This window comes from Mya arenaria, chromosome 4 (genome assembly GCF_026914265.1).
Source record: "Mya arenaria isolate MELC-2E11 chromosome 4, ASM2691426v1".
Lineage (NCBI taxonomy): Eukaryota > Metazoa > Mollusca > Bivalvia > Myida > Myidae > Mya > Mya arenaria.
In genome coordinates, this window is record NC_069125.1 from 47,244,408 (window position 1) to 47,265,569 (window position 21,162).

Here is a 21,162-nt window from a genome sequence, read left to right on the forward strand (position 1 = left end):
ATTGACACTCTTGAAAAGCCTCATGGACAACCTCTTGCCAAGGATCAATACCCGAAGAGTTCTCCGAGGTTACAGACATGTCGTCGTCGCTGTTATCAGACTCGTTTTCATCAACAGATCCAAAAATATCCTCTTGATCAGTAACGTCAGACATAGCGTCTTCATCCGAATCTTCGTTTGAATGCACAGACCTTTTATGTCGCAACATATTATCGCGTCTTCCGAAACTTTTCAAACAAAGATCACACTGGTGCATCGCAACAAAATCCTTAAGCGATAATGAGGAGGAAAGTGAGTGAAACATTCAGCTTTATACCTGCCCGATGGTAACGATGTTTTCGGACTTTTCTGAAGTTTGTCTCGGCGTTTTCTGTCTAGATGGTGCCACCTTTCTAGGTTTCTTGTTGCCATTATTACCGATAACACCCGCACTGAGCACTTTGCCCTTTCGTTTGTTGCTGGCTTCTTTCATTCTTTGTAATTCCAAGTCAATCCAAGTCCCTTTAGGTTTCGACTGACGGTCAAGTATGCTTTTGGCGATAGCTGTCGTCTGTTCAGCCGGGAGAACCATCCGTATATACATTTTGGAGAGAGGCTCATGTCTGTTTCGAGAGGCACTGCTTTTTAATTTACTCCTCATCTTATATTTTCGTGTATCCAATAGATCCATTTTTTACCAATAATGTACGACTTGACTACTTGTCATCCAAACACTCACTGAGGTTGAAAACTTCATGACACTTGATTTTATAGTAGCATCATTAACCGCGCGGGTTTGTACCAAGTCTTTTCTTCAAATGCAACAAAAATGTTTTCCGATTCTGAAACGTTTGCTCGCAGCATATACATGTGTAGGAATAATACGCGCAGGTATGCCATACTCGTAAATGGTGCAACAGATTCCTCCAGGAAAAGAAAAAGTACCTACATTTGAGGCACGAATATAGACGAATTTCGTTCTCGTTTGGTTCCATTATAAATGCAGATCTGTCAACGGTATTTCGCCGTACACTGACTTTAATTCGACACAAGTATATTTGTTAAAGGAATGCGTACAATGCAACCCTCACGTTTCTCAAATGCTTGGAAAACACTACTAGAAACTCATTATAGCCTCCTCGTCACACCTCCCTACCTCCTAAATCCTCGTCAATCCCTCATGTCTCCTGTTGTATTTGAGGTACATACGCATTGATAGGGTGGAAGAAGACTCTGAAAAAGAAAAAAAAGAACCTATAAGTAAAAGGACAAGAGCTAAAACTGCAAAGTGATTTGCATATTAAGATTAATTGAAAATCACAGAAACAGACAGTAAATTTTCTGATACATTTATTAAATGTAAAAAGTTATTTCGTAAAACTTAAGTACAATATTACATTAATACACGCAACATGTTTATTTATCAAAAATAAACCGATAATAAGCTCAATTCAAGTTAGTTGTCTTACGCGGTGTCACAGATTTTCTCTGCTCGAGATATCACTCAGAAAATTGTCAATTCAAATCAAACGCCAATGTAACTATTGACTGCTTCTCTAGTCAGTTACCTTTCGTGATCGTTTATTTAGGTTTAAAAACTAAAATTATATGTTGTATTATTTTGTTCCTATTGTTAGTTTTTTTCATTAGTGTTATTTCTGTTGTTATACATATGCATAGTTACAGTGTTAGTTCCAACTTGCTCTTGATTTAATCTTGTATTCATGTATGATCCATTTTTTTTTTTTTTTTTTTTAACTGAAAACTAATTTTGAACTTCTATTTTCAATATAACATGTTGTTACATACCGGATAGACATTTCGGGTTTTGTTCTTCTGGATACTGCAATAGAATCACATTTCATGTATTTTATATTTGTGGATGTAAAAATAATTATCATAGGTATTTTTACTTTGATAACCTTATTTTATACGGTTTAGTATCTATTCTGTTTTTAATATAATCTCATATACTACCTCATATATTTTGTATGTCGTATATATTCTACCTCATATATCCCATCATATATTTTTTTGCATGTCAACATTTTACCTCATAACATTGTCATGTTCATTTTACATCCTTTACCAATGTAAATATTTTTTCATTAATTCTAAAATCAATCACATCCATTTTTGTCAATTTTCTATCAATAACAGTATTATTCGGTATAAAAGGGTATTTTTTAAAACAAAAGTTTATTGTCACGTTAATGTTTGTTGACTGTTTTTAAGTTTGATTTAAGTTGTTGTATTTAAAAAGATGTTATATTTCCTAAAGGTATCATCCTTAATAAAAATATTTAAAAAACCCACCTCTCCTTTTCCCTTTGAGTTTCCATATATTGTTGGATCCCCAATAATTGAGATCTCACGGTTTCTAACTGAAAAACAAGAGCAATAAACATTAAGAATCTGGTTGTGGTTTGCGAAACAATTTCCTACTTGTAAATTTAAATTGGTCAATGTGTGTATTTCAATGCATTATGGCTTAATTCTGTCTTGACATAACAAATTGGGTTTTCAAATGTCACACATGAAGTAAAATAAAAATAACTTGAAATTGTTAAATAATTCAGTAAAGCAAATTATAATCACAAAGAACCAATCTCTCTTTCTAAGGCAGCATTCTAAAAAGTTACAATAAAAAGCTTACAACTTAAAGAGGCAAACCACCAAATACCAAATCGGATAAAAAAAAAAAAGATAAACATATCAAAATTCCCACAAATTTAATATCGTCATATTAGGTATACTAAAACTAGCTTACTGAGTAATTGTCTTTCCTAAAAAAAAAAATAAAAAAAAATAACGTAAACGATATTTTAATTCTAATATAATAAATAAGTTGATAAATCGTAAAAAAACAACAACAAAAACACACCTTGTGGCAAAGCAGGCTGTTTTCCACCTGGCACTTTAAAAGCTGTGTTAACACAATGCTAAAATGTTGGTTAGCCATCCTCACTTAACAAAGGTTAAATGTAGACTGATGAAAATATATAGGTTAAAAATCATAAATGTGAGACATCCAGTAATCATAACACAATTTTATTTTTCAATTAAAAAAGGGTTATCATAGTGACTTTTCAAAATGATGGTATGTTAAAATGTAATACTTTCATATCTAACGAAGATGTTTAATTCTCATGGTAATGTAATGTTTAAATTATACCATATAATGTTTAACTTATACAATTTTATTTAATGATATAATAACGCTTTTCATAAACAGTAATATAATTTACATATATTTCTGATTTGGAACTCAGATTAGTAATGATACATGACCCACAATTATTATGAATGTCAGTATCGCTATTTCATAAATTAATTTTATAATACAAGTCATTTCCGAAAACGTGTGAAATATCAGATAATATTTAAATTATTTTAATAGTAGGTCGAATATACTTTTAAAAGTATGTCATGTCTAACACGCACTTGTATAACCAAAACAAGTTTAGTTTGAGCTGTTTTTATTAAGTAAATACAAACCTTTTAAAACATATGTAAGCACATATACAAAACACAATAATGCACACATATTAATAGGTATAACTAAGCATTTCATTAAAAACAAAATTGAAAAACTAAAAGCTTATATAATGTTTCTCTTCTTATGAGTAAGTAAAGTGAAAATAATGCTCTAAAAACAAGACACATGTACTCGTATGTAAAAGTTATTTCCCATACACCAAATATTGTGTTTATACTGACACCGCGTAGTACTGACGGTAGATCAAACTCGGCATCAATGAAGCCAAAACATAAACAACCGTTTCATTTATAAAAAAACAATGACTAAACCATATCATATCACCCGTAACGGCTCTCGACAAAAGTACGCCCCTCCCCCCCATCTTCATATGACACACTAAACCGAGAATCCATTGTTCACAGGTACATCACTCTTGTATACACCTATGTACTCCATTGTACGAGTTATTTCCCATAGACCATATACGATAGCAAAAAGCAAAGATCGCTCCCCAGCAAAAGGAGCCAAATCTTTATTTTATAAAGATCGCTCCACCTAGTTTTATACTACTTATTGATGAGGTGAAGAATGCTATTAAAGCATTAAACCGTTGTAAATCCAATGGTAATGATTGCATGTTAAATGAATATTTTATTGAATGTGCCGACATACTTGCTGCACACATATATATGAGATATATTTAACTGTATTTTGAACTCCGGTTGTTATCCGGATAAATGGACAGAAGGGATTATTGTACCATTGCATAAAAAAGGCGGTGTAAATGATGTTAACAATTATAGGGGTATTACTCTAGTTAGTTGCTTTTCAAAATTGTTTACGACTGTATTAAATAAACGCATTGAATTTATATGCGATAACAATAATATTATTTCGGACGCACAATTCGGATTTCGTAAAGGTCGATCGACTGTCGACGCTATATTTTTACTTACGTATTTAGTTAAAAAATATATGAACGAAAATAAACGATTGTACGTTATATTTGTTGATACGATGAAGTGTTTTGATACTATTTATAGAAATGCGCTGTGGTTGAAATTATATAAATTTGGTATTCAAGGGAAAATATTGAATGTTATGAAAGATATGTATCAGAATAATAAATCTTGTGTAAAATCATGTTCATCATACTCAGAATACTTGAGTTATGCAGTTGGCTTACGACAAGGGGAGGTAATGTCCCCAATATTATTTTCACTATTTGTCGAAGACCTAGAATTGTTTTTACAAGATAGCGTTAATTCTGGTATAAACATAAATGAAGTTGTATTAAATATGTTACTGTTTGCCGATGATATGGCCATTTTAGGGAAGACACCGGCTGAAACTCAACATCAATTGGATTTACTTAATACCTATTGTAATACTTGGGGTCAAAATTATGGTATTTCGTAAGCGCGGACGTTTATTACCGCATGAAAGCTGGATCTATGATGGCCAAAACATCGAAGTCGTTAGCGATTTTAACTACCTAGGAACTGTTTTAACTATACTGGTAATTATGCATTAAACCAAGAATATTTAGCTGGAAAAGCTCTAAAGGCTTTAAATGTGTTACTGTATAAATGTAAAGAGTATGATCTAAAGCCTCATATATTTTGTCAGTTGTTTGACGCCTTTGTAGGGTCTATATTAAACTATTCATGTGAAATATGGGGTTATACTAAATCGAAAGAAATAGAACGTATTCATTTGAAGTTCTGTAAAAGATTATTACATGTTAAAATCAACACTTGTACTGCTAGTGTATACGGAGAATTAGGTAGATATCCCTTATATATTACTAGATACATACGTATAATTAGGTACTGGTTGAAAATAGCTAACACTAATAATATATTGATAAGTGTTGTATATCTGCAAGCAGTAGCTGATAGTAATAAAGGATATTCCAATTGGGTTACCAATGTTAAAACACTTCTTAATGATTATGGTTTTACACATATATTTGATAATGTATAAAATGTAAACGTAAATACATTTGTTCACGAATTTAAATGTAGAGTTATAGATACATTTATGCAGGAATGGCATGGTTCATTATCTAATAGCTCTGTTCTTGATATGTATACGGTATTTAAAAATGCATTCCAGTATGAAGAATATCTGAATATATTACCAAGGAAATACCGACATTATATTTGTAGATTACGATTATCTGTACATCCATTAAGGATACAAACTGGACGATATGCACGAAATAATACACCGCGTAATGAACGCTATGTGTTGTAACCATCTTGATATTGAAGATGAATACCATTTTGTATGTATATGCCCATGTTATTTAGTTATAAGACAGAAATACATTAAACGTCATTATTATGTTCGCCCCTCCGTGTTTAAATATCACCAACTATTAAACTCTGTTAATAGATTTGAGCTTATTAATCTCTGTAAATACGTTAAGGAATCACTATGTATCCGTAACTGTATTCTAAACAATGATACATAACTCTGTTCATCCTCTTTTATAGCCTGTTTATGAAGCTGTTACACTACTGCGTTTACAAATTTATACCTTATAGTAGTTAATTATAATTGCATAACGCTCCTGTAACACAAATATTTGTTCAACTTTTAAACTTACCTTGTACAAACACATGACCTATTTAAGTGAATTATTATATGTGATTAGACAATGTACGTTAGTATAAGTCTTAATAAAATGTCTGTTCTGTTCTGTCTGTTCTGTTAACCACTTAATTTTCGGGATAATTATCTAGCTATCTAGTTAATACTCGCGAAACATTTTCGGTAAGATAAACTTCTACTTCAAAGTTAATAGGCAAAATTCGGCATACAAATGCCTATGGCCATTAAACACATGGTCATGGTGATAACATAAACAAACACAAAGATTAAATAGTACAGTAGAGATCACAATTCAAAAAGACACAAAAAACAACAATATAATAATCAGACAGGTAAGTTATAAATCATAATTATATTCTTAATTATTATCAGTAAATTTTAGTTAAAGTTCCAGGGTAGATTTTCTTAATTCCATTGCAAATTTGATAAATCTTACAGTATTTAGTAACTTAATAGTTGATTTGCTTAGTAATACAGATTTTAACATATTTATAGAAGGCCAGGAGGTGTTGCCTAAGTATATTTGTCTCAATCTAGTGTATAGAGTACAACACAACATGAAATGGTACTCCTCTTCTATCATATTTGAAGAACAACATTTACATTTTTTGTCAGCTCTGGCAGTACCAAAATATCTACCATTTTCAATTTCAAGATAATGTGCTGATATTCTAAAACAGGTCATATATTTTCTTAGTCTGTCATTTTTAATATGTACAAGATAATTTTTAACAGAAAAGTTTTCCTTAAGTATATTTTATAATGTTTAACAAAAATTTATCAGATCGTTCCTTGCATACAATGGATAAAGGAAATCTACCAAGTTCACCATATACAGCAGAGTTAGGGGTGTGTTGCTTTACACCAAAATATATTTCAGAAATCTAATATGTAGCTTATCAACTTCCTTAAAGTTATAAACCCCCCCCCCCCATACCTTTGATCCGTACAATAAATTTGGAACAAACATAGCGTCAAACAAAGACAATTTAGTTTTAATATCGAGATGAACTTTGTCAAACAATGACAAGAGACTATGGTAGGCCTTAAGGGCTTGATCATTTAGCATTTTTACTGCATTTGACATATTGCATGTATAGTGAAAATTGACACCTAGATAATTTAAGTTATCGACTATATTTACCAATTCATTGTTAATATAAAATTGCACATTTCTAGCTTGCTTCCGTTTTTCAAAAACACAAACTTTAGTTTTATTTACATTGATTTTTAATCCCCATTTAACAGAATAATGGTGAATAGCATCCATCTGGGCTTGTAAACTTGCTGGATCTGTAGTAAATAATGCAATATCATCAGCGAATAAAATCATATACAATGATAAAATTTCTAAATTCTTAGTAGTAAAGGCTTGAAAATTTAAATTCTCAAGACGTCATTTATAAACAATATAAATAAAAGAGGAGAAAGTGGTTCTTCTTGTTTCAGACCATCGGTTACATCGAAAAATTGACCAAATTCCAATTCGCCAGCAGAGCATACTTTAACACATAACTGTACGTCATTATAAATACATTTGATCATGTTGGTCATTTTACAGCTAATTCCTGTTTGTATTAACTTAATCCATAACGCATCTCTATTTACCGTATCAAAGGCTCGCTGGTTATCAATAAATACACACCAAAGCTTTGACTTGTTGTTTAATACATTTATGATAATAGCGTGTAGAAGAAAAATGGCATCAGCAGTAGAATGATTATCACGAAAACCAAACTGGCAATCACTATACTTATTATTCAGTTCACACCAGCTTTTTATTCTATTCCTCAAAATTAAAGAAAATACTTTAGAAGTAACATTAACTAATGTAGTACCTCTGTAATTAGCAGGGTCAGATTTATTTCCCTTCTTGAATATAGGGACCCTTCGACCAAGATTTAGGGTAAACACAATTGTCATATATATAATTAAAGGTAGTACAAAGATATGATCAAATAAAATCATTCGCATCTATGAAAAAGTCCGCTACATAATTATCAAAGTCACATGACTTGTAACGGGAGTTCAGTTTAATAGTTTTACTAATCTCTTCAATTGTAATAGCTCAGTCGAGTTGTCATATTCAAAGTATCATTTCTAACAAAATCGAGATCATTCCTATTAAATTGCCCTTCAGTACAATTTGATATTTTGGAAAAATGTTTTAAAAAAATCATCAGCATCAACAGAGTTATTGCTGCTTGAAGTATTTCTGATTTTTTTAATATAATTCCAAAATTTGCGTGGAGAAGATTTACTCATTTGAGACAACGTTAAATTTTCTTGGCTATAAAATAATCCTTTAGATTTTCTTTTGGCTGCAGCAAAAGTACGCCGTGTAGTAAGAAATGCAATTTTATTTATATCACATTATTTGAGGACAATAAACGCTTGGCTTTTAGAAATAAATCCTTGTTCTTTTTACAATTTTCATCAAACCAAGGAGATAAATATCATAAGGCTAAAAGCAGGCTTGAAAGTGCCCAGAACTGCCACTTGTTACCTTTATTTAAAGAAGGAAACACATTAAAACATAGGCATCATATTATAAACAAACATAACACACGACTCATTTACAATATTATCTAGGTTAAACAGGTTATCTTGTTATGATTGGCAAATTCCACTTAGTAAGTAGCATATAACTGGCATTGTAACTAATAAACAAATACGAGTGATAATTTTTTAAATAATGATAAAACATATATATTTAAAACCACTTTAAATGCATGGTCACCATTGTTATATCGAAATTGTGAAGCGTCATGATTAAATCATATTGTTTATTATATCTTATTTTTATTCTAAAAAAAGTGCTAGAAATGAAATTGTCCATTTGATGGGAAGGGAAAGTTTTGTATGTTTTTTAGTCCAAGGCCTTGCAATAATAATATTTCTGTTAGTATTGGAAAAAACCCACAACAACAGCTAAAAGACAAGATGTATTGTCCATTGCTAAAATAAAACATTCAGAACTGCACAGCAGGACACTCAGGTCGGAGATCTGATAGACACCAAAAGACAATAAAGAGTATTAAAAACACTGAAGTTGTGTATTGTACAAGGATTTTTCGATATTTATTTATTTTATTTATTTTTTTTATTTTTTTTTTTTGGGGGGGGGTGGGCGGGGGGGGGGGGGTACTTATAGAAGGCTTAAAATAGCCTTTAATACAAGATCTAAGTCGGTTCTAACAAGAGTTATTGTCATCTGTCTAACTCTTACAAGATGCAAATTATATGTAAGGCAAATCCCAGTACTCTGGATTCAGTACTTATGCGTAAATACATGTAGTGCGTATATTTTAGATACCGCGGCATAATTGATGGTTTTACACTTCGAGCATATTAAACGTCTATCTAAAACATTAATTATACGTGTAGTTCAACGACGCCGAGGCAGAAAATACCTAGCCATGAGCTTACGTTATCCCTACTGCACCACAGCTCTTACACTGCAACGCAAACGTAAGCCGCAAACATCTCTAGTTAGCCTTAACTGAATGCAGCGCTAAACATGCAAATTGCAAACCAACGTTTATAGCAGCAAACCCTTTTACTGAACGCAGGGCTGAAATCGACGAGCACACATTCGAAACACTGAAATTACATACAAAACTTTCCCTGCCCAAAATAGACAATTTCATTTCTGGCACCAATTCTAGCGAAAACATACATATATCCAAACCGTGAATAATATGATAGTTTGGGTGGTGAAATAGTATCTTGTATAAACTTGATACATACATAGAATGCGACTATGACGTAGGACGTTATGTAAGGTTATATGACATTAGTGACCTTTATAAACTTCGATTGGAGTGGGTGCTAGCCTCTCACCTTTTCGGAACGAATACATCTCTAATTTCAAGCTCAGTCCTACACGTGCATTTATGCTACGTGTGCTGGTCATTTCTAGCGAAGTTGAATTACCGAATACTGTCAATCAGCCTCATAGATAAGACAAGGGCCCGCGTAGTGACACTCTTATTCAAAATCAATACATACACATGTATAACAATCATCAATTTTGACTGATAAACCTTTAACTACTTACTAAATAATGTATGTTATGGAAAATATGAATTACTGATAACAAGATTGTACCCGTGTATTTAATAGCAGACAGCGCAAAAATATTAAATGATTGGTGAATGCTAAAAGATTTACAGTGGTCTACTTTAGTCTCATAAGGTAGAAATGCCGTGTTTTATGCTCATTTCTTTCAAATTAAACTCGGAATCCTTCATAAGAACCATTGTTTTCGACATTTATTCATCCTTTTATGAATATTAAAACAATATTATTACTTGTAGTAAATCTTATTTGGGAGTAAGAGTGCATCTTTCATTTGAATTATTTTTGTTTGTTTTTTACAGTAGCGAGATTTAAACTTTATATTAATCACTCTCGTTGGCATGATGTTACTCAAGAGTGTGGTCTTTATAATCTTGAGGGGGAAACCGGAGTTCCCGGAGGAAACCCACTTGTCCGGCTTGGCGACCACAAACCAAACTCTTTTGCGCCCAAGCCGGGGATCGAACCCGGGTCGCCAACATGTATATGAGAAGTGATTGCGCTAATTACAGTGCTAGACTGATAAGCGTGATTGTTACTGTCCCACTTATTTGAGTCCCTTGGGTGCATGCAACCTTAATGGCACCAGTTTGTCTTAGTTCTTGCATGATCTATGTAAGATAGATATCTTTAGAGCAAAAAACATAAGCAGTATGTATGCTACTATATAAATTATATTGAAATAATGGTGTTAGTACGTTAGTTTAGATTTTAAAATGTTTTTCCTTTATTTGTACTAACATATACATTATTTAAACTTTTCAATTTTAAATATTTAATAGAGGAGAAAATAAAGTATACAGATGTACATGGGATCAATAACAAATTTAATCCTACTCCCAGATTGTACCTTTTCGGATTTAAAGGGTATCGCTCATGTTTTTAGACCAAAAATAGTTTCTCGGTCATGCATCATTTATATATTACTCTATATTATCAAAATTACAGAAAAAATACAACTTTAGTAAAAAAAAAAAAATTAGTGGGGTACGAAACCACGCCTGTAAAGTCAAGAAAAAAAATAGAGAGCCTGTACTTATAACGGTGATGGATATTTTTATCTTCTAAATACATTGATAATCTGATACAATGTTCTTACTACACACTACTATACAACAAACTCTTAACAATGGTTCCAAACTGTGGTGCGCATTCATAGATTACCAAAGAGCTTTTGACACAGTAAATAGAGGTGCATTATGGGTAAAATTGATTAAATCAGGTATAAGCTGTAAAATGATCAACATGATTAAGTGTATCTAAAGCGACATCCAATCCTGTAAAAAAATAGCTAGAGATAATAGCTTTTCTCCAATGTTTGATGTAACAGTCGGTTTAAAACAGGGGGCGCCATAATATCCCCTTTTGTTTACATTATTTATAAATGAATTATATGAAAATATTGATATCAACTCACTCTGTACTAAAGACCTTGAACTGCTATCTATGTATATGATTCTCTTTGCTGATGATATTGTGCTTTTTACTACTGATGCAGCCAGTCTCCCGGCTCAGATTAACTCTATTTATCATTACTCTATCAAATGGGGTTTGAAAAATTAATGTTTATAAAACAAAAGTTTGTATAAAGTAAATAAGTAAGTAAGTAAATTGTTTATTATTGTGACATGTGCAATTCAAACAGAGTAGTAATAACATATATACAAACATTTGCACCCGACCCGTTGGGTCTATAGGTCACCAAATCTAAAGTGTAATGTAAGTAACATAAGGTATATAACATAAATTGACTAGTATCATAACAAAGTTGGTATTACAGATACAATGTGAGTTCCAAGAATATGTATATTTGAAAAGAGGAAGCAAATTAGAAATATTGAGTTATTTATAAATAATGAGATTATTGAAGCTATTGATAATTTTACGTACTTAGGTATTAATTTTATGTACTCAGGCACTATGTCTAGTGCTGATAAGATATTACATGTTCAAGCCCTTTGGACAAATAATAGTCTCCTGATGTTGTTCGATCGAGTCAAATTACTTGTTAAGACCAAGTTAGCGTTGTCCAAAACTATGATTGTGCCTGTTCTTGTACACGGGTCAAAAGTCTGTGGAGTTTATAATTTTAAAGAAGTTGATAAACTGCAAATTAGATTTTTGAAGCATTCACTTTGTGTCAAAAACAAACTCCTAACTATATGCTGTTTACGATGAATTTGAAGAAATACCATTATCTATCGTTTGCAAGGATGCTGGGCGACTAAGATGAAATCTATTATAAATCATTTAGGATAAAAAAAAAATACTGATAACTTAAATTTGATGTAAATGCCGAATACTTTTCGTTCTTAAAAGCTAGACTCCGTGACCAGTTAATCCAAGACTGGCGCGGACCGATAAATAGCATGACTAAATTAGATACATATTGTTCATTTAAAAAAAATGAATGCGAAGAATATCTTGATAAAATTGGAAATGATAATTTACGCAAACATTTTTCTTCCATGAGGTTATCTGCTCACATGTAAGAAATCGAAGTCGGAAGATATACCGGTATTGCGAGAGAAAACAAACTATGCAAATGCTATAACGCTAATATGTAACTGAAAATGAATACCATTTGTATCATGCTGTAGTAAACTACACACACGCTTATAAAACCTAGGTAAAATATCATAGCCAAGTTTAGATATATTTTAACGACTAATGTCAGGCAGAAGAACAACTAAGATAGCAATTTACATTAAAGAGGCCGCGAATTTAAGAAAAACTTTTATTGTACAATAGCAATGCTCCTAATGTAAAGCTTTTTTATTTATGTATTTTCCGTTTAAATGTTTAACAATTTATATTGTGATATTTAATTACATAATGTATATTTATTATTATATCGTTATTCTCCATAGTTGAGCTATCCTTTTGCCATACTTATGTTGTTAATGGCCAACGGCTATTTGATGCCGATCTGCCAGTTAACTTTGAAACTTGATAATATCACGTGACACTGTGAAGCAATCAATCGCACAACAACATAGCCGTTATTAAGTGATAATAAGTGTTATTAAAGCTAATGAAAATTGTGGTTTTCAAAGACGATATTCAAGCAAATATCAACATTTGCTGAAGGGTTCCAGCTATTACTATCTTAGTTTTAACATTCCTAATGATTTGACACACTTTATTTCGTAATGCAAAAAATGCATTTTACCAATAAAAAGCATGAGCCGTTCATATTAATTTATAGATATTAAATTACGGAAACACTTGAAACATCCCCATGCAATCTTTTATTTGGTCATGGGTTACCTTAAACGGGAAGTAACCGCGGCGTTGAGTTTGTGCTCTCTGAAGATATTGGTCGTATGTAATCTTCATCTCGAATAAAAAGTTTCGTATTAAAAAAATGCCTTTCTTATTGTACTATTCAAAGTATTTTTTCTCAATGATAAAAATGAAAGAAACTCTCATATTATAATTTTCAACATTTAAATACTTTTATTTTAAAAATTCGTAACTCCCAATGTTTTGATGTTGTCAAAATACCAATGTTGAGAATCAGAGCCTTCCGTAGGCGATGGTTTTTGGCCTTATTTGCGTTTATTTTCGTTTTGTTTTTGCTTATTAGATCACTAGAACAGGTAAAAAACAAGCAGTTTTTCATATTTGAAATGATGTAATAAACATATAGTCTTAATTCGTGAATTAGTATTCGTACCCTTTGTATTCGTACCTGTCTCCCAACAATTAGTCTTTTTCGTTTATGCTCTACAGTATCATCAGTTACCATGTTGACATATGCAACACACACATACACACTTGGACAATCATTAAACTCCACAAGAGGCACAACGAATTATTTACCTAGCTCTCAGTTAGAAAAATCTACACAGCCTTATGATGGCTTATCCAGCATCCATCATTCACTGGAACTATCTAACATCAAACATAGTCAACCAGCCTTCTCTTGTGGGGTTCCAGTCAGCCCTTGTGAGACTGGGAGGCATCTAAAAATTATTTGTGTCTGAAAAGTTGAGTGAAGCGATCACTTCAGATGATGATGATGTGATCCCTTTTCGCCAGAAAATGGAAGTTATTTTTGAATAACTCTTAAAAGTTCGAATATTTTCAAATATGATTTCACAAGGAGAAAATAATGCCCCATATCTGAAAATATATATTAAGATTTATAATGAACCAGTAGGCAAGTGGTTCTCAAACAGCGTTTGTTCTTGGGACGTTCATAATTTTTGTCTCATTTCGGAAGTTACATATTATTGTAATGTGCGACGTCAAAGACGCAACAGATCCCTTCAGAGAAAAGCATGCTCAACCCTGAAGGGGTCCGCTGGTCTTTATAATTATACAGTAAATTCTCAATCCACACAGAGCCCATGCTTTGCCAATTTGCATATTATCAACCAAGTAAACCAAGTCTATAACGGAATGTTATACTATGAACGCACAACCGCCGCCTACAGCCGACTGTTACATTTTGACATGTATAATATCATCTGCACTTAAAAAGGTTAAAATGTTCTCACCTGACTGTTGCCTGTATTTTATGATGTGCTTTTTGCACGAGCACTAGTGTTGGGAATCGGACAGAAAAATTACTATCGATAATCAGTTTATGAAACCGATCAATGATCGATAATAAATTGATTTAATAATTATTCAATTATCTTTGCTCATCAAATTTAAGGCAAACATATACAATGCATGCACCAGTTTTAAGCACCAATGTTCCCTTACAATATTGTTTGTAGATTTCTTTACATAAATTAATATTATATATTCAGAAAGCGACTACATGAACATGAATCTTTTAGTGTTTACAAGTTACTATTACAGAACATGAGACCACAGGCTCTAATTATTGTCTTCAATTTAGTATTGTGAACATGTGTAAAATAAACACTAAGATTCAATTTCTTTTTTAATAATCATTCAGTAACAAGTACAACAAGCGGTTGAATATTCTATATGTTTTACAAGAACAGTTTCTGTTTTACAGGAACAGTTTCTTTCCGAAAACTGGTAAAACTAAATTCTTACATGGTTAGAAGTAAAAGATAACATGTTTTAAAAATAACTTTTAAAACACAAACATGAGAAGTTGAGAACCCAATCCTTAAGCAGTTAAATTACAAAAAAAATTTGTAATAAGGTACTGTAGTGACTAATTGACTTGATAAGAATATGAGTAAATAACATAACATAGTAAGACCTGAACATTTCAACATAAACTAGCATTAACCAGAAATAAGTAAATTATTCGGTAGCGGGCACGTCCCTTGTTTCTATAATCGATTGTTCAAATTTCACTATCGATTGTCGCCTACGTATGCCTTTCCGATCAATTGTCGATTAAAATCGATCATCGGCACAACACTAACAAGCACTGCAATTGTGATTCCCAGCTGATTTTAAATGTGATTTTGTAAGCAACTGGAAAATTTTAGAATTTCACTTGAAATACTCATGACCTGATGAAAAATGTCAAGCATTTAAAGCATGGTGAAGCACCTGATTGACAATAACCAGGCACTTGATAATGTTAGGAAAAAATTCATTTTTAGTTGAATATTTACATTCAAAACATGTGAAAAATAGATACCCTTGTTACTGGCTGGTACCAATGATGTCTTATGTACATTTGTATATATAGTTATAATAATCATTAAATGACAAAAGAATATAATCTATTATTTACTGGTTTATAAAATTCTCTTTTAAACAAAGTAAATGAATAAAAAAGGTTAATGGCAGGATTCCCGGTTTTGTTGATAATGTTTAAAAAAGCGTTCGAGAACTACTTCTATCAAACCTACACATGTCAGTTTGACCCCTTTTGAACACCTCATTTCTAACCTACAATGGAGTTAAGTTTGATATTCAATTTCCCTTTATTTTGCATTATTTCATCAAAAGTAGAGATTAAGTTTATTATTAAAACAAATATTTAAATATCTTCAAAAATCAGGAGAATATCTCGATAAAACCTCAAAAAGTGTGCCAGAACTACTTGCCTTCTGGTATGTTTTAATTCTTTATTTTTAGAATGAATTCAATCAGTCAAATCCAAAGAAATAAGAGTGTACTTTACGAGGATTGTTTGAAAAAAAAAATGTTCCAACAGACAAGAAAGTATTCTATATTTCCCTCTAAATGTATTTTCTATAAAATTGAGCATTTTGCTCTGTTTAATGGAGTATTTTTGGGGCAAAATATTTTCATTTTTGTTGAGTGGTTTAAACTTATAATCCCCGCTGGAAAAAAATGTGGTGTAATCTGGTGCAAATTGCAATATTGTTGATAAATTGCTCATTTTCAGAGAAGGTATAAGGTTTCCTATTGAACATAAATAATCATATGTATGAAAAACAATCATAATGGAACAAGGGATTGACAGGGTGGGTGAATAATTGGTGCAGACAAAAAGCAGTACAATACTTGTTTAATGAAATGTACATTTTTCATCGCCAGAGATGTCTGAGATGATGAAAAAAAACTGTTTCTTTAAAGATACACTCTTACTCCCAAACAAGATTTACCACAATTAATAATAATGCTTTAATATTAAAATAAAGATGAATAAATGTCGAAAACAATGGTTCTTATGAAGGATAGTATCATACCGAATTTAATTTGAAAGAAATGAGCATAAAACATGGCATTTCTACCTTATGAGACTATAGTAGACCACAATAAATCTTTTAGCATTCACCAATCATTTAATATTTTTGCGCTTTCTGCTATTTAAGACACGGTTACAATCTTGTTATCAGTAAATAATATTTTCCATAAAATGCATTATTTAGATTATTTAGTAAGAGGTTAAATGTTTTATCAGTCAAAATGTATGTTTTGTTATACCGTACATGTGTATGTATTAATTTTGAATAAGAATGTCACTTTTAATTTCTTTTCGTAATGTTAAGCAATGTAATTGTTATAAGAACTTAAAAGGGAATTGTAAATGCTTTTATTACATTTGCATTCCTGCTTTAAGAAAAATAAAATGATTTAATACTTAATTGCTTAATTATTTTTCTTTTCAATTACACTTCCCCACAAAAAAAGAGTGGGTATGTCTAATTTTTAGGTAAAGCTGTGTCTGAATATCATAGGAGTAGCCATTTTGTCTGGGTCAACATGAAGTAGAGTGCTATATAAAAATGCTACATGAAGAAGAACAACATACGGTTAAACTCTCTCCAATGGTAAAAAACTTGGTTTGGTCGGGAAACAGGACCAAAAAATTAATAATTTGATAGGCCTTACATTGTGACGCCTAACATTCCCTGATCATTTAGTTTCCAGTGATATTGTTCATGAATATTCACTGGTGTTTACAGGCTGTTTTCGTAAATAGTGAAACAAGCATCATAATTTACCTCAATCAAGATATTAAATTTTTTAAAAACATTACAAAAAAACACATTCTAATTTATCTTCCCCTGCAAAAATGATAGGAATAGTAAATAAAGCTACAGTAAAAAGCTCAAATTGTAAATTAAATGCAATGTATTTACTATTATGATTATATCATTGTAATATTTCTAGACTTTGAATAATACAAAAATTGTCTATTAATAGGGTAAAAGATGTGCTTAAATGAAGTAATTGTACGTTAACATGATCTTATTTTCCCAAAATTAAGGACTTATTTTCTCAATCAAGAAGTCATTTTACGTAGTTAAAATGACTTTATTGTACAAGAATAAAACACTGTTTCCTGCTAATTTCAGCTGATCAGCCTTATCTCCAATATTGATATGGGTTGCTAGAAATCATTCAAACTCTTTGATTAAGAACAAGATTTTGACTTTTTCATTACGTTTTAATTGCTTGTCAGTTTATATATCCCATATACCAAGAAGCCCCCTTCTATTTGCTGCAATTTTTATCTGAAAATTTCCAGCAAAATTCCAGCCATACCCTAAAAACCTCAGGTCATACGTTTTGAGCCCAGTCTGGGCGAAATAAACAAGCCTGAAGGCCAAAGCTTGTAAAATCTCTTCTGGGCCCAAACAATACTTATGCGTTTTGCATTAAAAATGCAAATGAAGAAATGTACATTTAAAAGAACTCTAAAAGTTGGCTTTTATATGTATGATATTGTACTGGTAAGGTTCAAATTTTGAAATTGAGTTTATATTTCTGATATAGGTACACATTCCCACATCAGGGGCATATGATGTTGAACACACTCTGCTAAGACAACCATTCCAGTGGCACCCGAGACTAAGCGATGTAGAAACTGCAAACATTACCACCTGCAGAAACTCCGTCCAAGGCAGTCAGCTCATTGTTGATGAAAGGGGTATGGAACAGTATGGAAAATATTTTGTGGTTCTTACTTACAAAATATACTTTCATTTTTGGTCTGCAATTACAAAAAATGTGATGGAGTTTTGTTCATTCAAGAAAAAAAGTTTTTATTCACGTTAGAACATGTAGCATTTTTTATCATGACAGTGGTCGAAATAAGTACAAGCTTGTGAGCCTTACTTTGGTCAGATATTTGCAGATTATCTGAAAATTGGTATTTAAAGTGTTGCTTGGGAGCATTCCTGAAGTCAGTTACCGGTAGATGTGTTAGAACTCTTGTTTGATGATCCAAAGAAGTTCAATGACTTGATATGTTTTTTTTGTAGACTTATTCTTTTGTAGACTTATTCTAAAATGTTGATTGTTGCAGGATATGTTTGTTCGCGTGGGGATTTGACATCAGGAGGGTGCTGTGAGGGTACAGCCAGTCAGTATAATTGCTCATCGTGCAAGGCTAACGGCTGTTGTATGTTCTATGAACACTGTGTGTCCTGTTGTTTACATCCAGAAAAGGTACTTACTATGTAACCGTTTGTGTTTATTATTGGTCTTTTAAACAATTAAGTCATAGGTTTCGTCGCATTGCGTCACTTCTAGTTTACATTTGTATTGTTGAACATGAAAAATTTTACTTTATGGAAATTGTGATTTTTAGCTTGACTATTCGAAGAATAGGTGGGCTATACTACTCGCCCCAGCGTCGGCGTCGGCGTCCGGTTAAAGTTTTAGGGCAAGTTGGGATTTCACTTATAAGTCCAATACCCTACATTCAATTGACTTAATACTTCACACAGTTGTTCAGGGCCATCACATGATGAGGTTACATAACTCCATATTATTCTTTACACATATTATGGCCCCTGATTGACTATGGAACTTGGGTTAAAGTTTTAGGGCAAGTTGGAATATTTATTAATAACTTCTATATCCTTTGTTCAATTGACTTAATACTTCACACAGATGTTCAGAGCCATCACATAATGAGGTTAGATAACTCCATATTATCTTTTATACAAATTATGACCCCTGATTGACTATGGAACTTAGGTTAAAGTTTTAGGGCAGGTTGGGATATTGTTTAATAACTTCTATACCCTTCATTCAATTGACTTAATACTTCACACAATTGCTCAGGACCATCACCCAATGAGGTTACATAACTCCATATCCTTAATACAAGTTATGGCTCCTGATTGACTTAGGTTAAAGTTTTAGTCAAGTAAAAGTTAAGGGCAAGTTGGGATTTTAATAAAAAAAACTTCTATACCGTTCATTAAATGCACTTAATAAAATTCAAAATTATTTACGACCATCTTACAACAAGAAACATAACTCCGTTTTCAGCCTAAATACAAGTTATGGCCCTTGATTTTTTTTTATATTTTATTTCCTTTGAAAGGCATATTTGCATATTCTTAACCTCATTTTCATAACGGGAAATCAAGTTATTTGAATGACTTGTGTCATTGTTTGGGCAGGCTGGTGGGAGGGCAGCATCAAAGTAACCTTATATATCAAATGATTTTAGTTAGGTTTGACATAAAGAGACCAAACATGGTATTATTACATGGTTATTGTATCCTAAGTCAAAGCGGCGTAGTCGAGCGCGCTGTCTTACGACGGCTCTTGTTTATTTGTACATGTAGATCAAAATATTTAAATCAAGAATTATTTTATGGCTATCCTTATGTACAATACATGCAACAAAATGTAAACATAATTATGTTGCCTGATTATTGTGAAATGATATTTTGGTACAATGTTTAGATGAATTGTCTTTGCAACCTCTGGATAATCATAATGTTTCCATCACCTTGATGGTGACTGGTATATTAATTTATCATCATTACATATATAATTTATTTCCTCACAGCAACCACTGCTTGAGAAAGTGTTGAAGGAAGCCCGCCAGATTTATGACAAGCTGATAGTCTCAGCCTCTGACCAGTTTGAGCTCTGCCTCGCTAAGTGTAGAACATCCTCAAAGGTAAGAAATTCAACAGGGATATAAACCCCTTAACCCAGCTGGGCATGCATTCCCTGTTATTAAAAGTTATTTTCAGAATTGGGACTTACAATCAGTAATTGTTCGAGGTAATTACAGTAACTAAATTCACAATTTTAAAGTCAGAGGAGAGACTTAGTAAAACCAATTATGGTTAATTCTCAATTCTGTGATTTACTCACTGTTTATGCATTTCATCACTCATTATTTTGTATGTATGTTATGCATTTCTGTATCTCAATTGCTTATTTATTTTGTTCAATATTTTCTACAATTAATACTGGTTAAACTAAATTCAGTAATCTGAAATATAGCATAGAAGAAAATGTGCAGAGTTATCATTCAGTTAGATGATTGAAGATGGTATATAGTGTAATAATGAGACTTTATTACTTCTGTACTTCTATCTGTTCCTGTATTTACAGAGTGTTCAACATGAGAACTCCTATCGTGACCCCCATGCTAAGCATTGTTACGGAGAGAGTCCGCCAGACCTACAGATGGCGCTCACTTGAATGCTAAACTACTTCAGATCTCGCTCACATTGACTTATATATATATATACAGATGATGTGTACATGTTCCATAATATTTAAATTGTAAATAGTATCTGGATGTATATATTATTTTGTACCTTTTTATTGTGATATCTTTTTTTATATATGTTGTTTGGTATAGTCCTTTAATTATGTGATTGAAT

General features: G+C 31.9%; 1 protein-coding gene across 1 annotated transcript; it reads left to right on the top strand.

Moving 5' to 3' along the window:
- The first annotated feature begins 13,652 nt into the window (after window positions 1-13,652).
- LOC128231515 (SREBP regulating gene protein-like) lies at window positions 13,653-21,025 on the top strand. The gene is made up of 5 exons (XM_052944454.1): window positions 13,653-13,761; window positions 18,296-18,449; window positions 18,828-18,970; window positions 20,331-20,444; window positions 20,888-21,025. Exons 1-5 carry the CDS (start codon window positions 13,669-13,671, stop codon window positions 20,975-20,977), a joined length of 594 nt encoding a protein of 197 aa, XP_052800414.1. The 5' UTR covers window positions 13,653-13,668; the 3' UTR covers window positions 20,978-21,025.
- The last annotated feature ends 137 nt before the right edge of the window (window positions 21,026-21,162 follow it).

Excerpts from the sequence above, each read along its gene's own strand:
- LOC128231515 (XM_052944454.1), top strand. The coding sequence starts at position 13,669 with ATGTTGAGAATCAGAGCCTTCCGTAGGCGATGGTTTTTGGCCTTATTT. Across the intron at positions 18,450-18,827 it reads GCTCATTGTTGATGAAAGGG|GATATGTTTGTTCGCGTGGG; the intron begins GTATGGAACAGT and ends TGATTGTTGCAG. Across the intron at positions 20,445-20,887 it reads AGTGTAGAACATCCTCAAAG|AGTGTTCAACATGAGAACTC; the intron begins GTAAGAAATTCA and ends CTGTATTTACAG.